Genomic DNA, 14,836 nt, shown 5'->3' with positions numbered 1-14,836 from the left:
AAGGAATTCCAAATAATATAGCTGACCAATTACATCCAATTTCGTTTTGAGGAAAAGGAAACTGGAATTTCTGCCTCTCTTGCTACTTCTATTTACAAACACGGCACCGCCCGCTGATGTCTCTTGCTTTCACTATTCAGTATGACAGTCCCCAAGAGGACGACCTAATCTGCTAAATATCAGATAGCTATTTAAAACCTTGTAAAATGAAGAAGAATCTTATAAATCTTGTAAAACAAACTGATGGAAAAACAATTTCACAAAGATAAATGTCATCAATATCACCATATATTTAGTGTATTTTATACTTTTGCCTAAAAATGATAAGACAAAGAAAAATACACTGAGTGTAGAGTTAAAATTATTCCTGATAAAATGTGTATTTCCTCAAAATACAATGTTTTTTAATGAAAAAAAAAATCACCCTTGACAGGAAATATATATATATATACTACTTTTTGGTCTGAACAAAATAAGGGAAGTACAGCTAAAAATGAAAGTATTCAAAACCTTGGCATGTCTAGTAAAAGCCTCCCCTGCCCCTTTTTTAAACTCAGGTTATTTATTTTACTTTATAACATGAGTATAAATGGAATCTTATATTGGATAACTACTTTAAGAAAAGCTGGCTTTAAAAGGCCAAGGAAAACTCATCTGTTTTTAGAGAGAAATCAAACATGCTCTGCTTTTTTGTTTTGCCAGCATTTCTGATGAATAAACAGTCCTATGGATTAAAATTACGAAGAAATTTTAAAAAACGTTCAGGTCAAGTGAATTATCTTAGAAGACTGGTTATGTCATTAGCTTGCTTTTGTCATCATGTAATATTGTTTTACCTTTAAAAGCTAGACAGGAAGAAAAAACATGAGAAGACAAATAAATGTACACACTTTTCAGCCACAACGTTTTAAAAATGTTCAAGTTATCAGAGGAGAAGGGAGGAGAGGGGCACCTACCTGAACATGGGTTAGCCAGTTTTACAAACACAAGCCCACTCTTCATCTTCTTTGAAGCATCCTTCAAATATTCTGGAAAGAAATACGTTGTAAAATTAGAAGACCGCTGCTTTGTTGCTCACTTTGCTCTTTTTCCTTCTTCTCTTTATATGATTTTTCTTTCTAAAAATCTTAGCTCTGTTCTATTGCTTACAAACTGTGTGATCTTGTGCAAATTACCAATTTCTCTGTGAAGTGCAGTGGAATCTAAGGTAGTTTTAATTTACTTCTGGGAGAAGTGACGAGGAGCAGGACTCAGATGGCCGGCTTAAAGCTTGGCTCAACCACCTGACTGCTCTGTCATCTCAGGCAAGATTCCTCATGTCCTGTCTCAGGTGTCACATTCATAAAATGATGATGATGGACGGATACCTGCCTTTCAAAGGATTAAATGAGCTAATCTGTTGACAGTTCTTAACAAATTCAGACAAACAGAAACCCATAATAAATGATAGCTTTTATTACTTTAATTATTTTATTGTTACTATTATTAAGAAATAGAACATTTAAAAGATAAATATTTCCCAGAAACTTATGTTTTTTGTCCCTAATTATGATTACCTAACTCACGTTCTCTGCCCATTTTTTTAGTAAGACATTTATATTTACTACCTTATTAAGAGTCTTTATACAGTAAGGATATTAAACTCAGTTTTTAGTCATTTTTTTAGGGGGCAGGGGAAGGGGCTGCATGGTGTGGCTTGCAGGATCTGTTCCCTGACCAGGGATTTGACCTGGGCCAGAGCAGCAAAAGTCTCCAATCCTAACCAGTAGGCCACCAGGGAGCTCCCTGTTTTTAATGATTATTTTGCCACTTAGGAGATAAAAAAAAATCTTTGTGTAATCTCATCAATATTTTCCTTCATGGTCATACCTTTTGTGTCATACTTAGTCCTTCTCTTCCTCAAGACTACCTAAATTGCCTTATTTTCTTCTAATGCTTTTAAATTATATTTAACCTATTTGGAATACATCCCCTATAAAATAAGAGGAGGAGATTTCCAATTTTCACTTTTGCAGTGAGTTGTCTGCTTGTCTCCACATCATCTACTGAGTGCGCACGTGCTAAGTCGCTTCAGTCGTGTCCAACTCTTTGGGACCCTCATGGACTGTAGCCCACCAGGGCTCCTCTTCCATGGGGTTTTCCAGGCAAGAATACCAGAGTAGGTGGCCATGCCCTCCTCCACATCCACTGAATAACCTAAGCTAAATGTTTAAGACACATTTATAAGTCTGTTTGCGGAATGGCAACCCACTCCAGTGTTCTTGCCTGGAGAATCCCAGGGACAGGGGAGCCTGGTGGGCTGCCATCTATGGGGTCACACAGAGTCGGACACGACTGAAGTGACTTAGCAGCAGCAGACACTGTACTTTGACCCACGAGTCTGTGGCTGTATTAGCATTAGTATTTCAATATCTTAATTGCTGTAGCTTTAAAAGACAAAACTAATACAGTTATGTAAAGTTTAAAAATAAAATAAAATTAAAAAAAAAAAAGACATGTTAACATCTGCTGAGCTAAATCCTCTCAGTGCTTTCTCTACAATATTTTAATGTCAAAGTTTAAATCACTTAGATTAAAACATAAAAACCATGACAATTTTATTTATAGCATTCTCACATATTTTCAGTGGTGTATTTAAACCCATTGAAAGAATCTCTCTCCAGAAGGAACCAAGGGACCCTGATTAACAAGGGAGCAATAACCTGCCAAAGAGTGAATCAGAGAACTGTGGGGAAGGAGAGGGACTCAGTCACATTTACTTTCTACAGCCCCCTCTTTATTCCACTTCAGATCTTCATGAACTTAAGCATAGCAAACATGTTTAGAAACTAAACATGTTTAGTTTCTAAACATGTTAGTTTCTAAACTAACTAGCTTATGTAATAAATGGTCTAAATACAACATTTTTCTCAATAGTGACAAATATACAAACAACATCAACAACAAAAAACTCCTAATTTTGAGACTTTTACTTGCAACCAAATGGAATAAAAGAAACCCAATTTAACAACCAAAAACAAAAGCAAAAAGGACAAAAATAGGCAAAACAACTATTTTCAAAACACTGAGGATGAGGCGATGCAGGAGATGAGGCGATGCAAACGAGGGGAGCTTGTCGCCCCAGCTTACTGCCATGAGAGGGCTTCCAGGCCACGGTGCAGAATGGGAGGTCCTGGCTGAAGCCCGGCGGACTCCCTGAGCTGAAGAGGAGTGGAGAGTTCTCAGGACGCCACGGCTAGAGTTCCCAAGTCAGGAAAGGAGCAAGCTACAAGCAGAGAAAACCCCGGAGACCTGCAAAGGGTACACAGCTCGAACATTCAACAGAGTATTGCTCAGTGCGTGCACGGATCTGCCAAAGGGTAGGAGAAAAACCGGCCGAACAGATTAGAGGGAACAGTACCCCAGATTCACATGGGGTCCTACACTGAGCCTATTTCCAGGCAGACTGGAGAACCTTACAATTCAGAAGACACCGGGTACAGCACTCCAAAGGGTCTTGCCTCGGTGGTAAGGGGTCAACAGCCCTTGACGGAATGCTGCCAGTCCCACCAAACGAATTCTAAAAGCAGGACCTAAGAGAATCAACTGTTTCAAGTATCTCCACTATGTCCCAGAATGAAGCTTGAGGTTATTTATAGGAATACAAATACATTCATTTGGCAAAAAGGTAAAAGTCATAATGTCTGGTTGTCTAATCAAATATTATTTGGCATTCAAAGAAGCAAAAAATGTGAGCCACAATGAGAAAAAAAAAATAAAGAAATCAGTTACTGAGAGGGGGGTACTGATGTTACATACAGATGTTAGAATGTAGAGATAAAAGAATTAAAAACAGTATTCCTCATGTACTAAAAAAGCAGAGACATAGAAGATTTTTTTAAGACCCAAGTTGAGATGAAAAATATACCAGATGCAATTAATGGCAGAATAAAAGGTTAATAAACTTGAAGACACAGCAACAGAAACTATCTAAAATGAAAATGCAGAAAAAAAAGAAAAGAACTAAAAATAAAATATTAGCAAACTGTGGGACAAGTTCAAGCATCCCAATAATACATGTGCGATTGGAGCTCCTGAAAGAGAAGAGGGAAGAAACAAGAAACTTGGAGAAAGTACGGCAGAATATTTTTGAATTTGATGAAAACTATAAACCTAAACATTCAAAAAGTTCAATAAACCCAAAGCACAAGAAACAGGAATAAAACTATGCATCAGAATCAACAGTTCAAAACCAGTAATAAAGAAAACATCTTAAAAGCAGAGAGAAAACAATGACACTATGTACTGAAGCACAAAGTTTAAAATGAGCAATTTATTATTGGAAACAACATAAGGCAGAAGATAATGGAGAAAGGTCTTTAAAATATGAAAAGAACACATGATGAAACCACAGAAAATACCCTTGAAAAGTGGAGGTGGTCAATAGATTATTTCAGACATACAAAGGCTGGAAAAAATAGTCATCAACGGACCCACGCAACAAGGAAAGCTAAGGGAAGTTCTGCTAGAAGGAACAGGAAACCCCAGGAAAATACAAATCTAAACAAAGGAATGAGGAACACTGGTAATGGTGACTGCAGGGGTAAATAACTTTTTTTATTATTTAAATCTCTTTAAAGATCACTGGCTAAACAAAAATAACAATTTAGGGCAGCAGGGTTTATAAGCTATGCATAAATGAAATATACGACATTAATAGGGAGAAATGAAAACACACCACTGTACGTTTCTTGTACTATATGTGGGGTGGTGTTACATCACTTGAAGGTAGATGTAATCATTTAAATATGTGGACAGTAAACCCAAAAGCGCCAGTAAAAACTACAAAACAAAAAAATGCTATCATAAAAAGACAACAATGGGGATGAAACAGAATCATAAACAGCACTGAATTCAAAAGAAGGCAGAAAGGGAGTTAAAGCAGTACAAAGAACGGATGAAACGAAAACAAACAGCAAAATGAGAGACTCAAACCCAAGCATATCGATAATCACATTCAAGGTAAATGGAGTGAACATTCCATTGAAAGGGCAGAAACTGTCAGACTAGATAAACAAGTAAGATAAAATTATATGCTCCCTATAAGAAACACATTTTATATAGAGAGACACATGTTGATTAAAAGGAAGAAGAATGAGTGTGGTTATCATGCTAAACTAATTAAAGAAGAGATACAATGGCTCTGTTAATAACAGACAAAAGATATGGCCAGGGATAAAGAAGGCCGTTTCATAATGATGGAAGGATCAGGAGGATACCCAGATGTTCAGTTACACACACAGAGAGCTTTAAGATACACAGAGCAAAAACTGATAGAACCGTTTGCCCTACCTCTAATCCTGGGCAACCGCTAATCCGTTCTCCATCTCGAAAATGCTGTCATTTTGAGAATGCTATGTAAACGGAACCATACAGATTCGATTTTAAGAAATCTTTAAGGCTTTCTTTTCTGCAGCTTACAAAAACGTAAAGGATAAGGGTTAGCACTGTTAACGACGTTTCCAGGAGACTACAGCAGGTCGTGGTCTCCTCTCCTTCCCCCTCCTGCCTGCTGTTTCTCACTTCCCCGGCTCACATTTCTTCATTCTGTCTTAAGGCAGAGAAAAGGTGACCTCTCTTTTTCAGCAAGACAGACTTTATTTTGGTATGACAGTAAATATTTCAACTTTAACTTGGAAGATTATTATTGATTCTTGTTTCTTTCTGTTTTTCAACTGAAAACTGCTTTTAGTGATGCCTGCCAGTTCTCCACCTTTCCCTTTCCCTCCCAGAGCTTAAAAGAATCAAACTTTACAAATATCCAAAATCTAAAAAAGATATTTTTAATAACCATTCAAGGGAAGCAGTGTTTCTATTTTTCCCAGGAAGAGCAGTAAGTCCAGAGGATTAGCTATAGCCTAACATGTCAGACTATAAGAACTCTGGAATTACTAAGTACAAATAAATACTGACATTAATGTGTTCTGCTGCAAATGCCAGAGTTCTCTGAAATATGCTTTAAGATATATTAATGTAGATAACAGTGAAATGTCTGTGTAATGGGGGAAAAAGTCCTCTTTTCTCATCTAGAGCTAACAAAACAACTTATTGGATGTAATCTTTCAACACAGAATTCCAAGTAAGATGTTATACTCTTTAACTAAAATACAGAATGCATTTCAAAATTCATCTCTCCTGTTCAATTTATTCATTTATTTGTTAATTACTGGTTAGTAAAAAGACCCAGGTCCTGCCCATGGGGAGTGTTTGGATGTCCTATGGAAGAGACATATCTTGAATCAAATAATCACAGAAATGTAGATTGCAAACGTAACAACTGCTGAGAAGAAGGAATATGTGGACTATGAGGTCTTATGACAGGATATAACACAGATAAGGAGGTCTGGGAAGGAAGGCTTCCTGTGTGTAACACTGGTTGAGTCCCTTGCTTTGATGCCTAAGAGTTCAAAGGAAGTATATTTTCACTTTACCAGTCAGACATTCCGTTGGCTTTGGGGCCAAATCCAGTGTATAGGCAGGTTTTGTTTGATATACACATTAAAAAAAAAATTGAATTAGGTGCCAATATTTGGAAATCAGTTAATTTTACATCAGATATAGTCTCCCTAAACACTAAAAAAAAAAAAAAATTATTAGGCAAAGATTTTGCCTTGTACTATCAAAACACCTGGCAACAACAAAGATTTTGTTAAAGGGCAGCTCCCACTGTCTAGTTTCCCTTAGTCCTCCAAGGCATCTGTACACTCATCTCACGGCTGGATGCTTATCAAACGCCATGTCTGTGCTCACTAAACTGCACCATTCTCCTTTTCTAGATTTTAGGTACCTACAGCAAAGATCAGATGCTGACTAAATAACCATTTAGTAATAAACACTACCCTCTTATTGAAACCCATTCTATTACCAATTTGACTATCCGAGGCACTGAAGATAGAGCCGTGAATGAAACAACCCCGCAGAGAAAAACTGCATTTCAGACGCCCCTTCATCTTCCTTCTCCCAAGTCCCTCAAGCCTCTGCCCTGTGTCTCATAATCCAGTCCTACAGGGCAGGGGGTAGGACTCAGATCTGAGAGGCCCCGTGTCCAGAACTGCACGGTCAAACACAAATAAAATGCGTCCCATAAATATGAGCCACAAATGCAATTAAAAATTCTCTAGAAGCCACATTAAAAATACATAAAATAAATTTTCAGTGATATATTTAACCCAATGTATCTAAAATATCTTTACTTCAATACATAAAAAATATGAAATATGTTAGCTGTGGGGATTTTTTTATGGATGCCCTTTAACAGACCACGAAAGTTTCCTATTCCTAATTTTTTGAGTGTTTGTAATCATGAAAAGAGTATTTTCTTGAATATTTTTCCTATGGCTACTGAGATGATTATGTGGTTTGGGGCCTTTTTTTTTTCTGAAATAATATATTACATTAAGTGATTTTGGTATGTTGAACCAACCTTATATCCCTAGGACAAATCCTACTTGGCATGATGTATAATCCTTTTTACACACTCCTGGATTTCATTTGTTACTTTTTGAGAATTTTTGCATCTATGTTCATAAGGGATAGTCTGTACTTTTCTTATGACATCTTTGTCTGGTTTGGTATGAGGGTAATATTGGCCTCACAGAGTGAATTGAGAAGTAGTCTTTCTTTATCCATTTTTGGAGAAAAGCTTGTAAAGAGTTGGTATTAATTTGTTCCGTGTTTAGGTTTTACCAGTGAAGCACTCTGGGACTGGGGTTTTTTCTATGGAATAGTTTTAATTTACTAATCTAATCTCTTTACCTGCTGTGTGTATGTAATGTCACTTTAATCATGTCCAGCTTTTGGCGACGTTATGGACCATAGCCCACGAGGCTCCTCTGTCCATGGGATTCTCCAGGAAAGAACACAGGAGTGGGTTGCCATGCCCACCCCCAGCAGATCTTCCCGACCCAGCGATTACATCATCTCTCTGCCATGTCTGCAGTGGCAGGTGGGTTCTCTACCATTAGCTCCACCTGGGAAGCCCCTTTACCTGCTCTGTGTGCTCAGCCGCTCAGTTGTGTCAGACTCTTTGTGATCCCATGGACTGTAGCCCGCCAGGCTCCTCTGTCCATGGGATTCTCCAGGCAAGAACAGTGGAGTGGGTTGCCATTTCTTATTCCAGGGGATCTTCCCGACTCAGGGATCGAACCCACATCACTTGCATCTTCTGCACTGGCAGGTGATTCTTTATCACTAGTACCAGCTGGGAAGCCCTTTATCTGCTACAGGTCTGTTCAAATTGTCTATTTCTTCTTGAGTCCATTTTTGTAGTTAATGCTTTTCTAGGAATTTATCTATTTCATCTAAGTTATCTACTTTGTTGGTTGTTCACAGTATTCCCTTATGTTCCTTTTTTTATTTCTATAAGATCAGTAATGGTGCACTGGCTTTCATTCCTGATTTTACTGATACACAGTAATTTTAATTTTCTTTTTCTTGGTCAGTCTAGCTAAAGATTTGCAAAATTCTGCTGGTCTTTTCAAAAGGGCCACTTTTGTTTTCATTGATTTTGTGTGTGTGTGTGTGTTGTTTTTCTCTCATCTTTATTTCTTCCCCTCTATTACTTTGGCCACCTGATGTGAAGAGCTGACTCATTTGATAAGACCCTGATGCTGGGAAAGATTGAGGGCAGGAGGAGAAGGGGACAACGGAGGATGAGATGGCTGGATGGCATCACCGACTCGATGGACGTGAGTCTGAGTGAACTCTGGGAGTTGGTGATGGACAGGGAGGCCTGGCGTGCTGCGATTCATGGGGTGGCAAAGAGTCGGACACGACTGAGCGAATGAACTGAACTGATTGCTTGGGTGTCAGTTTGTTCTTCTTTTTCTAGTTTCTTGGGATGAAAGATTAGGTTACTGACTTGAGATCTTTCTTCTTTTTTAATATAGGCATGTACAGCTAAATATTTTGCTCTGAACACCACTTTACTTGCATTCCTATGTCACTGTGCTTCATTTTCTTTCATTTCAAAGTACTTTCTAGTTTCCTTTCTAATTTCTCCCTTGATTCACTGATTATTTAGAAGCATGCAAACTTAAAATTTCCACATATTTGTGAATTCCCCACATTTTCTTCTATTAATTGCCTATGTCACATCACTATCTTTAGAGAGCACACGTTGTGCAATTTCAGCCCTTTGAAATTTATTGAGGTTTGTTTTATAGTCTCGAATATGGTCTGCTCTGGAGAATGTTGTTGAATGAGCATTCTACAGATGTCTCTTAGATCTTACTGGTTTATAGAGCTGGCCAAATCTTCTACTTCCTCAATGATCTTCCTCCTGGTTGTTTTGTCCGTATTGAAATGGGTGACTGAAATCTCCCACTATTACTGTTCAAATTTCCATATCACCCTTCAATTCTGCCAGGTTTTGGTTCGTGCATTTTGGGGCTCTGTCATTAGGTCATATGTTTATAACTGTTATAGCTTCCTAATTATCATTATAATGCATCCCTCTTTCTGTCCAATAACAAGGCTTTAAAGTCTGTATCATCTGATATTAGTACAGCCGCTTCAGTTCTCCGTTGGTTACCATTTACACAGTGTATCTTTTTTATCCATTTACTTTCAACCTGTTTGTGTCTTTGACTCTCAAGTGTGTGACCTGTAGACAGCACACAGTTGGATCACGTTCCTCCCTCTCCACCTTTTTAATAGGAATGTTTAATACATTTACTGCCTGCAAGAGTCTCTGCTTGTGGGCAAGGACAGCTGAAGTGGCTATACTAAAAGCTTTTCAAAGTCTTTTACGGATATTTTATTCTCATATCTTCCTTTTAAGTTTTGGGTCAGGTTCTTATTTCCACAACTGCTACTGACCCCTCAGCAGCTGAGTATCAGTTGCCACTGATTGTTTTTGACAAAGGCCCTGAGGACTGGGTTTTCCTGCAGATCAAGTTCTGAGCTCCAGTCAGGTCAAGCGACAACAATGAAACAGGGCTTTTCCAGGGAGTTGGACAACAGGTCAAATAGGGACAATGCTTTGGGAATGGCCTTTTTTTTCTTTTTGAGGCGCCCCAGCAAGCCCTGCCCATCCAGTGGCTGCAAGCCTGCTGGTTTTCAAGGTTACTGCAGACCTGAGCAGAGAGACATGGGAGCAGTTCAAGTTGCAATGCCACAAACCCTGCTCAATGAGATTCAGCAGTTTTTCTTGAATAAATACTCCTCAGATTGTTGGAAGCCTTTGGCAAATTTCAAGAGTTCTGAAATAGCTGATTTTGGCCATCTCTGCCAATGTTTTCACTGCTTAAGGAGGGATGGATCTACCACCATCAGACTGTGAAGGCTTGGTATGAAAAAACAACTCACAACTCATATTGCTACAATGCTTAGTTGATAATTTTGTGTGTGTGCCTGAAGCACACAAAGTTACTTTTGACTCTAAACTAAAGGCTGTGTCACAGATTCAGAGTTTAAAATTTTTCATTTAAATTAGGAAAATCCTGGGTCATCCCATGGGCTAGTCCCTCACCTATCAAGCTTGAAATCTCCGTTTTTTCCTTTAACTTTTGTGTGTACCTTCAGCACAGATGAAAGACAGCTGAATTAATTAAGGAAGAAAAAAAATCTGCTTTTAGAATAGTCGGAAAGAATCAGAAAAGTAGGAGTGTAAAGAAAGATTTTCCTCTATGAACTATTTTTAATTGATATCTATTTCTTTAATCATGTCAGCACAGAAAGAACACAAGGTCTTAAGTCAGACAGATCCATATTCTATTCCTAGCTCCTCTTCTTACTCAGCAGTGCAGCCTTGGGCAAGATATTCAATCTCTTGTACCTCACTTATTTCATTTACAAAATGGGCACAATAATTATTTTATAGGTTTTTGTTAGGCTTAACTAAATGTGAAACTGCCTAGAACATGCAATAAACACTCAATTAAGAATCAGTTTCCTTGCTCTTAACTCTGTGGAAACATTTAGAGTGTGCTAGAAATATTCAGGTCAAAATATAAAAGTCAAGAATCCAAGCACAGAACTGACCAAAGGGCCCAACAATTAGCTTTCCAAGAGGAGGCTAAATTAGTACCAGTAGAGGCATATCTTAGAGATATTGTGGGTTCAGTTCTAGACCACTGTAATAAAGGGAATATTGCAATTAAGTGAGTCACACAAATTTTTTGGTTTCCCAGTGCACATTAAAGTTATGTCTATTAAGTGTATAATAGCATTATGCCTAAAAAAGTATAATTTAAAAATATTTTATTGCTAAAAAAGCTATCATTTGCTCTTTCAGTCATAATCTTTTTGCAATAGTAATATCAAAGATCACTGATCAACATTAACAAATACAACAAGAATGAAAAAGTTTGAAATACTCTAAGAATTACCAAATGTGACAGAGGCATGAACTGAACAAATGTTGTTGGAAAAATGGTGCTAATAGACTTACCCAAAGCAGAGTTGCCACAAACTGTTAATTAAAAAAAGAAAAGAAAAGAAATGCAGTAACTGCAAAGCACAGAAAGCAAAACACAACAAAATTGTGCCTGTATAGTCTTCGCTGCTGGCTCAGTGGTAAAGAATCTGCCTGCAAATGCAGGAGACACAGGAGATGCGGGTTCAATCCCTGGGTGGGGATGATCCCCTGGAGAAGGAAATGGCAATCCACTCCAGTATTTTTGCCTGGAGAAGTCCATGGACAGAGGAGCCTGGCGGACGTGGGGTTGCAAAAGAGTTGGACACAACTTAGCAACTAAACAACAAAAACATATTCAACAAACCAGAACGCAAAGCATTTTATGTGCAAAAATGAGGATAACATATGTTAAATACTCAGCAGTTTCTGGCACATGCAATGTGCTTGATAAATGTTACATGAATGTGTTGTTTGATTTTAGAAAAATTTCTCAGTAAGAAATGATAAAAGAAACTTTTTATATTTAATGAGCCAAACTTCATTTATATAGAATATTTACTCATGTGAAACACCTTCTAAAACTATGCTGAGTAAAATAAGACTTCACATTATATTTTTTAAAAAGTAAGCTTTACTCTTTCTTTTTCTGACTGTTTTCTCTTACATAAGAGGTGACATCATAAGCTAAGCTGGCTAAAACTGTTTTCACAAAAACAAAAAATTCAGACAAATCAGAAGCAGGTACTGAGTCTTTTGTGCCACTTCAGGTTCAATAATATCTTAAACTTCCCCCTTATCTCAAGCCCTGCCACTTAAGTTTCTTATGTCTAACCAATTCCACATAGTTTCCTTATGGTCTCCGTCTTCTCTGTAAAGATCCAATTTTATGTCTCACTGCTGCTGCTGCTGCTGCTGCTGCTGCTGCTGCTGCTAAGTCGCTTCAGTTGTGTCCGACTCTGTGCGACCCCATAGACGGCAGCCCACCAGGCTCCCCCGTCCCTGGGATTCTCCAGGCAAGAATATTGGAGTGGGTTGCCATTTCCTTCTCCAATGCATGAAAGTGAAAAGTGAAATTGAAGTCACTCAGTTGTGTCCGACTCTTAGTGACCCCATGGACTGCAGCCTACCAGGGTCCTCCATCCATGGGATTTTCCAGGCAAGAGTACTGGAGTGGGGTGCCATTGCCTTCTCCGTTGTGTCTCACTGGCCACCATCAACTCTACCAGCAAACCTTCCATCTGTTTACCATCCTGATCTAAACCCCTCAACAGAAAGGGAACTCTGATTACTACTTTCCTGACATGTGAACTTTAAAGAAAACATACAATGACACAGAGACAACTGTGTACAGTAAATGTAAAATAATAGCTCATTTGTATGCAGCATTTATACCAAACAACACCCTTAATAACATGGGCTTCCCTGGTGGCTCAGCAGTAAAGAATCTGCCTGCAATGCAGGAGCTGCAGGAGATGCAATTTCAATCCCTGGGTCAGGAAGATCCCCTGGAGGAGGGCACGGCAACCCACTCCAGTATTCTTGCCTGGAGAATCTCATGGACAGAGGAGGCTGGCGGGCTACGGTCCACAGGGTCACAAAGAATCGGACACGACTGAAGCAACTGAGCACGCAGATATGCATACGCACATATACATATACATAATATACTTCCATGCTGCTACTGCTAAGTCGCTTCAGTCGTGTCCGACTCTGTTCGACCCCATAGACGGCAGCCCACCAGGCTCCCCTGTCCCTGGGATTCTCCAGGCAAGAACACTGGAGTGGGTTGCCATTTCCTTCTCCAATGCATGAAAGTGAAAAGTGAAAGTGAAGTCGCTCAGTCGTGTCCGACTCCTAGCGACCCCATGGGCTGCAGCCTACCAGGCTCCTCTGTCCATGGGATTTTCCAGGCAAGGTACTGAAATGGGGTGCCATTGCCTTCTCCAATACCTCCATGAGGTAGGTACAATTTTAACTTCCAATTTTTTAATGAAAAATTTGACGGAAGTTAAGAAACCTGTACAAAGTCATAGAGCTATTCAGCTATACAGAAAGCCAATATTTAAATCAGGCAACAAAATTTTTAAACTATGATACTTTAGAGAAACTCTTAATCTGAAGACTCATCCTTCTTAACTCAGGAAATGAGACGGAAGCTCTGAAGCACAATAATTATCTTGGTATAACTGCTCTCCTGTGACAGTAACAACTCAAATCCCTTTCCTGTCCTTCTTAGAGTCTTCTTGCTGAATCAGCTGCCCTCACTCCAAGCCAGCCTGTACCCCACAATGCCAGGGGTGAAGCAAAAGGAAGAGGAAGGAGGGGAGCAAAGGAAAAGGAGAAAGAGAAAAAGACAGGATCAAAAAACATATAAAAGAAGGATGAGAGAAATCTATCGTGAGATACAAGAAACATCTGGTGATAAAAACAGTTAAGTTTGGTAAAAAAGAAAAAAAAAAAGAAACTGATCTTCCTATTATAATATCCTATGCACAGCTGTATACAGCCCTGCCCCCAATTATCTATGACATTTTAATGCTTAAAAATTAGTGTACAGCACATAATCAAAAGCACAGACTTAACCATTCAGTAATTTTTAATGAATATGTGTAGACGGTGATTTTAGAAAAGAACAGTACATGACAAAACATGTTCATTAGGAAGAAAACAAAGTTCAATATTTACAAGAGGTAACTGACATTGCTTTAAATAAGTGAAAGCAAATTCAGTAGATAACAGTAAATACAAAATATAAAATAATTCAATGTATCAAATCAAGGTATTTTTCAGTTACATGATTATGTTCCTCTCTAAATATTTAATCTGTAATAAAACCATTCAGTAATTTTGAAAGGTTACTTGTAAAGTATTACACAAGCCAAAATGGAACATTATTTTTCATCTGCAGATATTTATCAACTAGTTTTTAAACCTGGCAGCTCTTTCTTATCCCTCTCTTGGTTAAGACAAGTTTCTTCATATCGTTCAAAGACACGAAACAGGGGAAAAGAGAAGAACCACCTTTTTGCCAAGTGTCCTCATGACTTGGAACCCATGGGCATTTGTTCCTGACCCTGTCTGATTTTTGGCACATAGCAGATAAGCGCTGAGCAACACATACCCACTGTTACAGGGAGAAGAGGGAACAGACATCAAAGCGCCACTCATTTTATTTTTAGATATCATATCAAGGCTATTCAGGTTTCTTAAGAAGATCCAGCAGGGGAAAAAAAAAAAAAGATTATCACTCTCATGCTCATGTAATGCTGTGCTCTAAAATTGGTCTTAGTTCGTTTTCTTTAGACTCCAGCCATTAGAGTATACTCAGATCCGCTGGTTCCTTCTGCCTGATAGCCAGAGATATCTCCTTGGGAAGGCTTTGCTAGGACACAAGTATAAGCATGCAAGACAAATCAGCACAGTTTTCAAGCTACTTGC

The 14,836-nt window shown here is 38.5% G+C and overlaps 1 protein-coding gene and 1 long non-coding RNA gene across 4 annotated transcripts in view; one reads left to right on the top strand and one right to left on the bottom strand.

Moving 5' to 3' along the window:
- Positions 1 to 14,836, bottom strand: part of RNASEH2B (ribonuclease H2 subunit B) — a 77,143-nt gene that overhangs the window by 52,464 nt on the left and 9,843 nt on the right. For all 3 annotated transcript variants that reach the window (XM_055542211.1, XM_055542210.1, XM_055542209.1), the window contains exon 2: positions 957 to 1,028. In XM_055542211.1, the coding sequence (XP_055398186.1) occupies positions 957 to 1,028 (72 nt within the window). The remainder of the gene's footprint in view (positions 1 to 956; positions 1,029 to 14,836) is intronic.
- Positions 8,138 to 14,823, top strand: LOC129624383 (uncharacterized). The gene is made up of 4 exons (XR_008700911.1): positions 8,138 to 8,264; positions 8,621 to 8,726; positions 13,635 to 13,828; positions 14,307 to 14,823. It is a non-coding gene; the product is annotated as an uncharacterized LOC129624383 (long non-coding RNA).

Source organism: Bubalus kerabau, chromosome 12 (genome assembly GCF_029407905.1).
Source record: "Bubalus kerabau isolate K-KA32 ecotype Philippines breed swamp buffalo chromosome 12, PCC_UOA_SB_1v2, whole genome shotgun sequence".
NCBI lineage: Eukaryota > Metazoa > Chordata > Mammalia > Artiodactyla > Bovidae > Bubalus > Bubalus kerabau.
The sequence above is the reverse complement of the archived record's forward strand: the minus strand, read 5'-3'. Positions and strand labels throughout refer to the sequence as shown.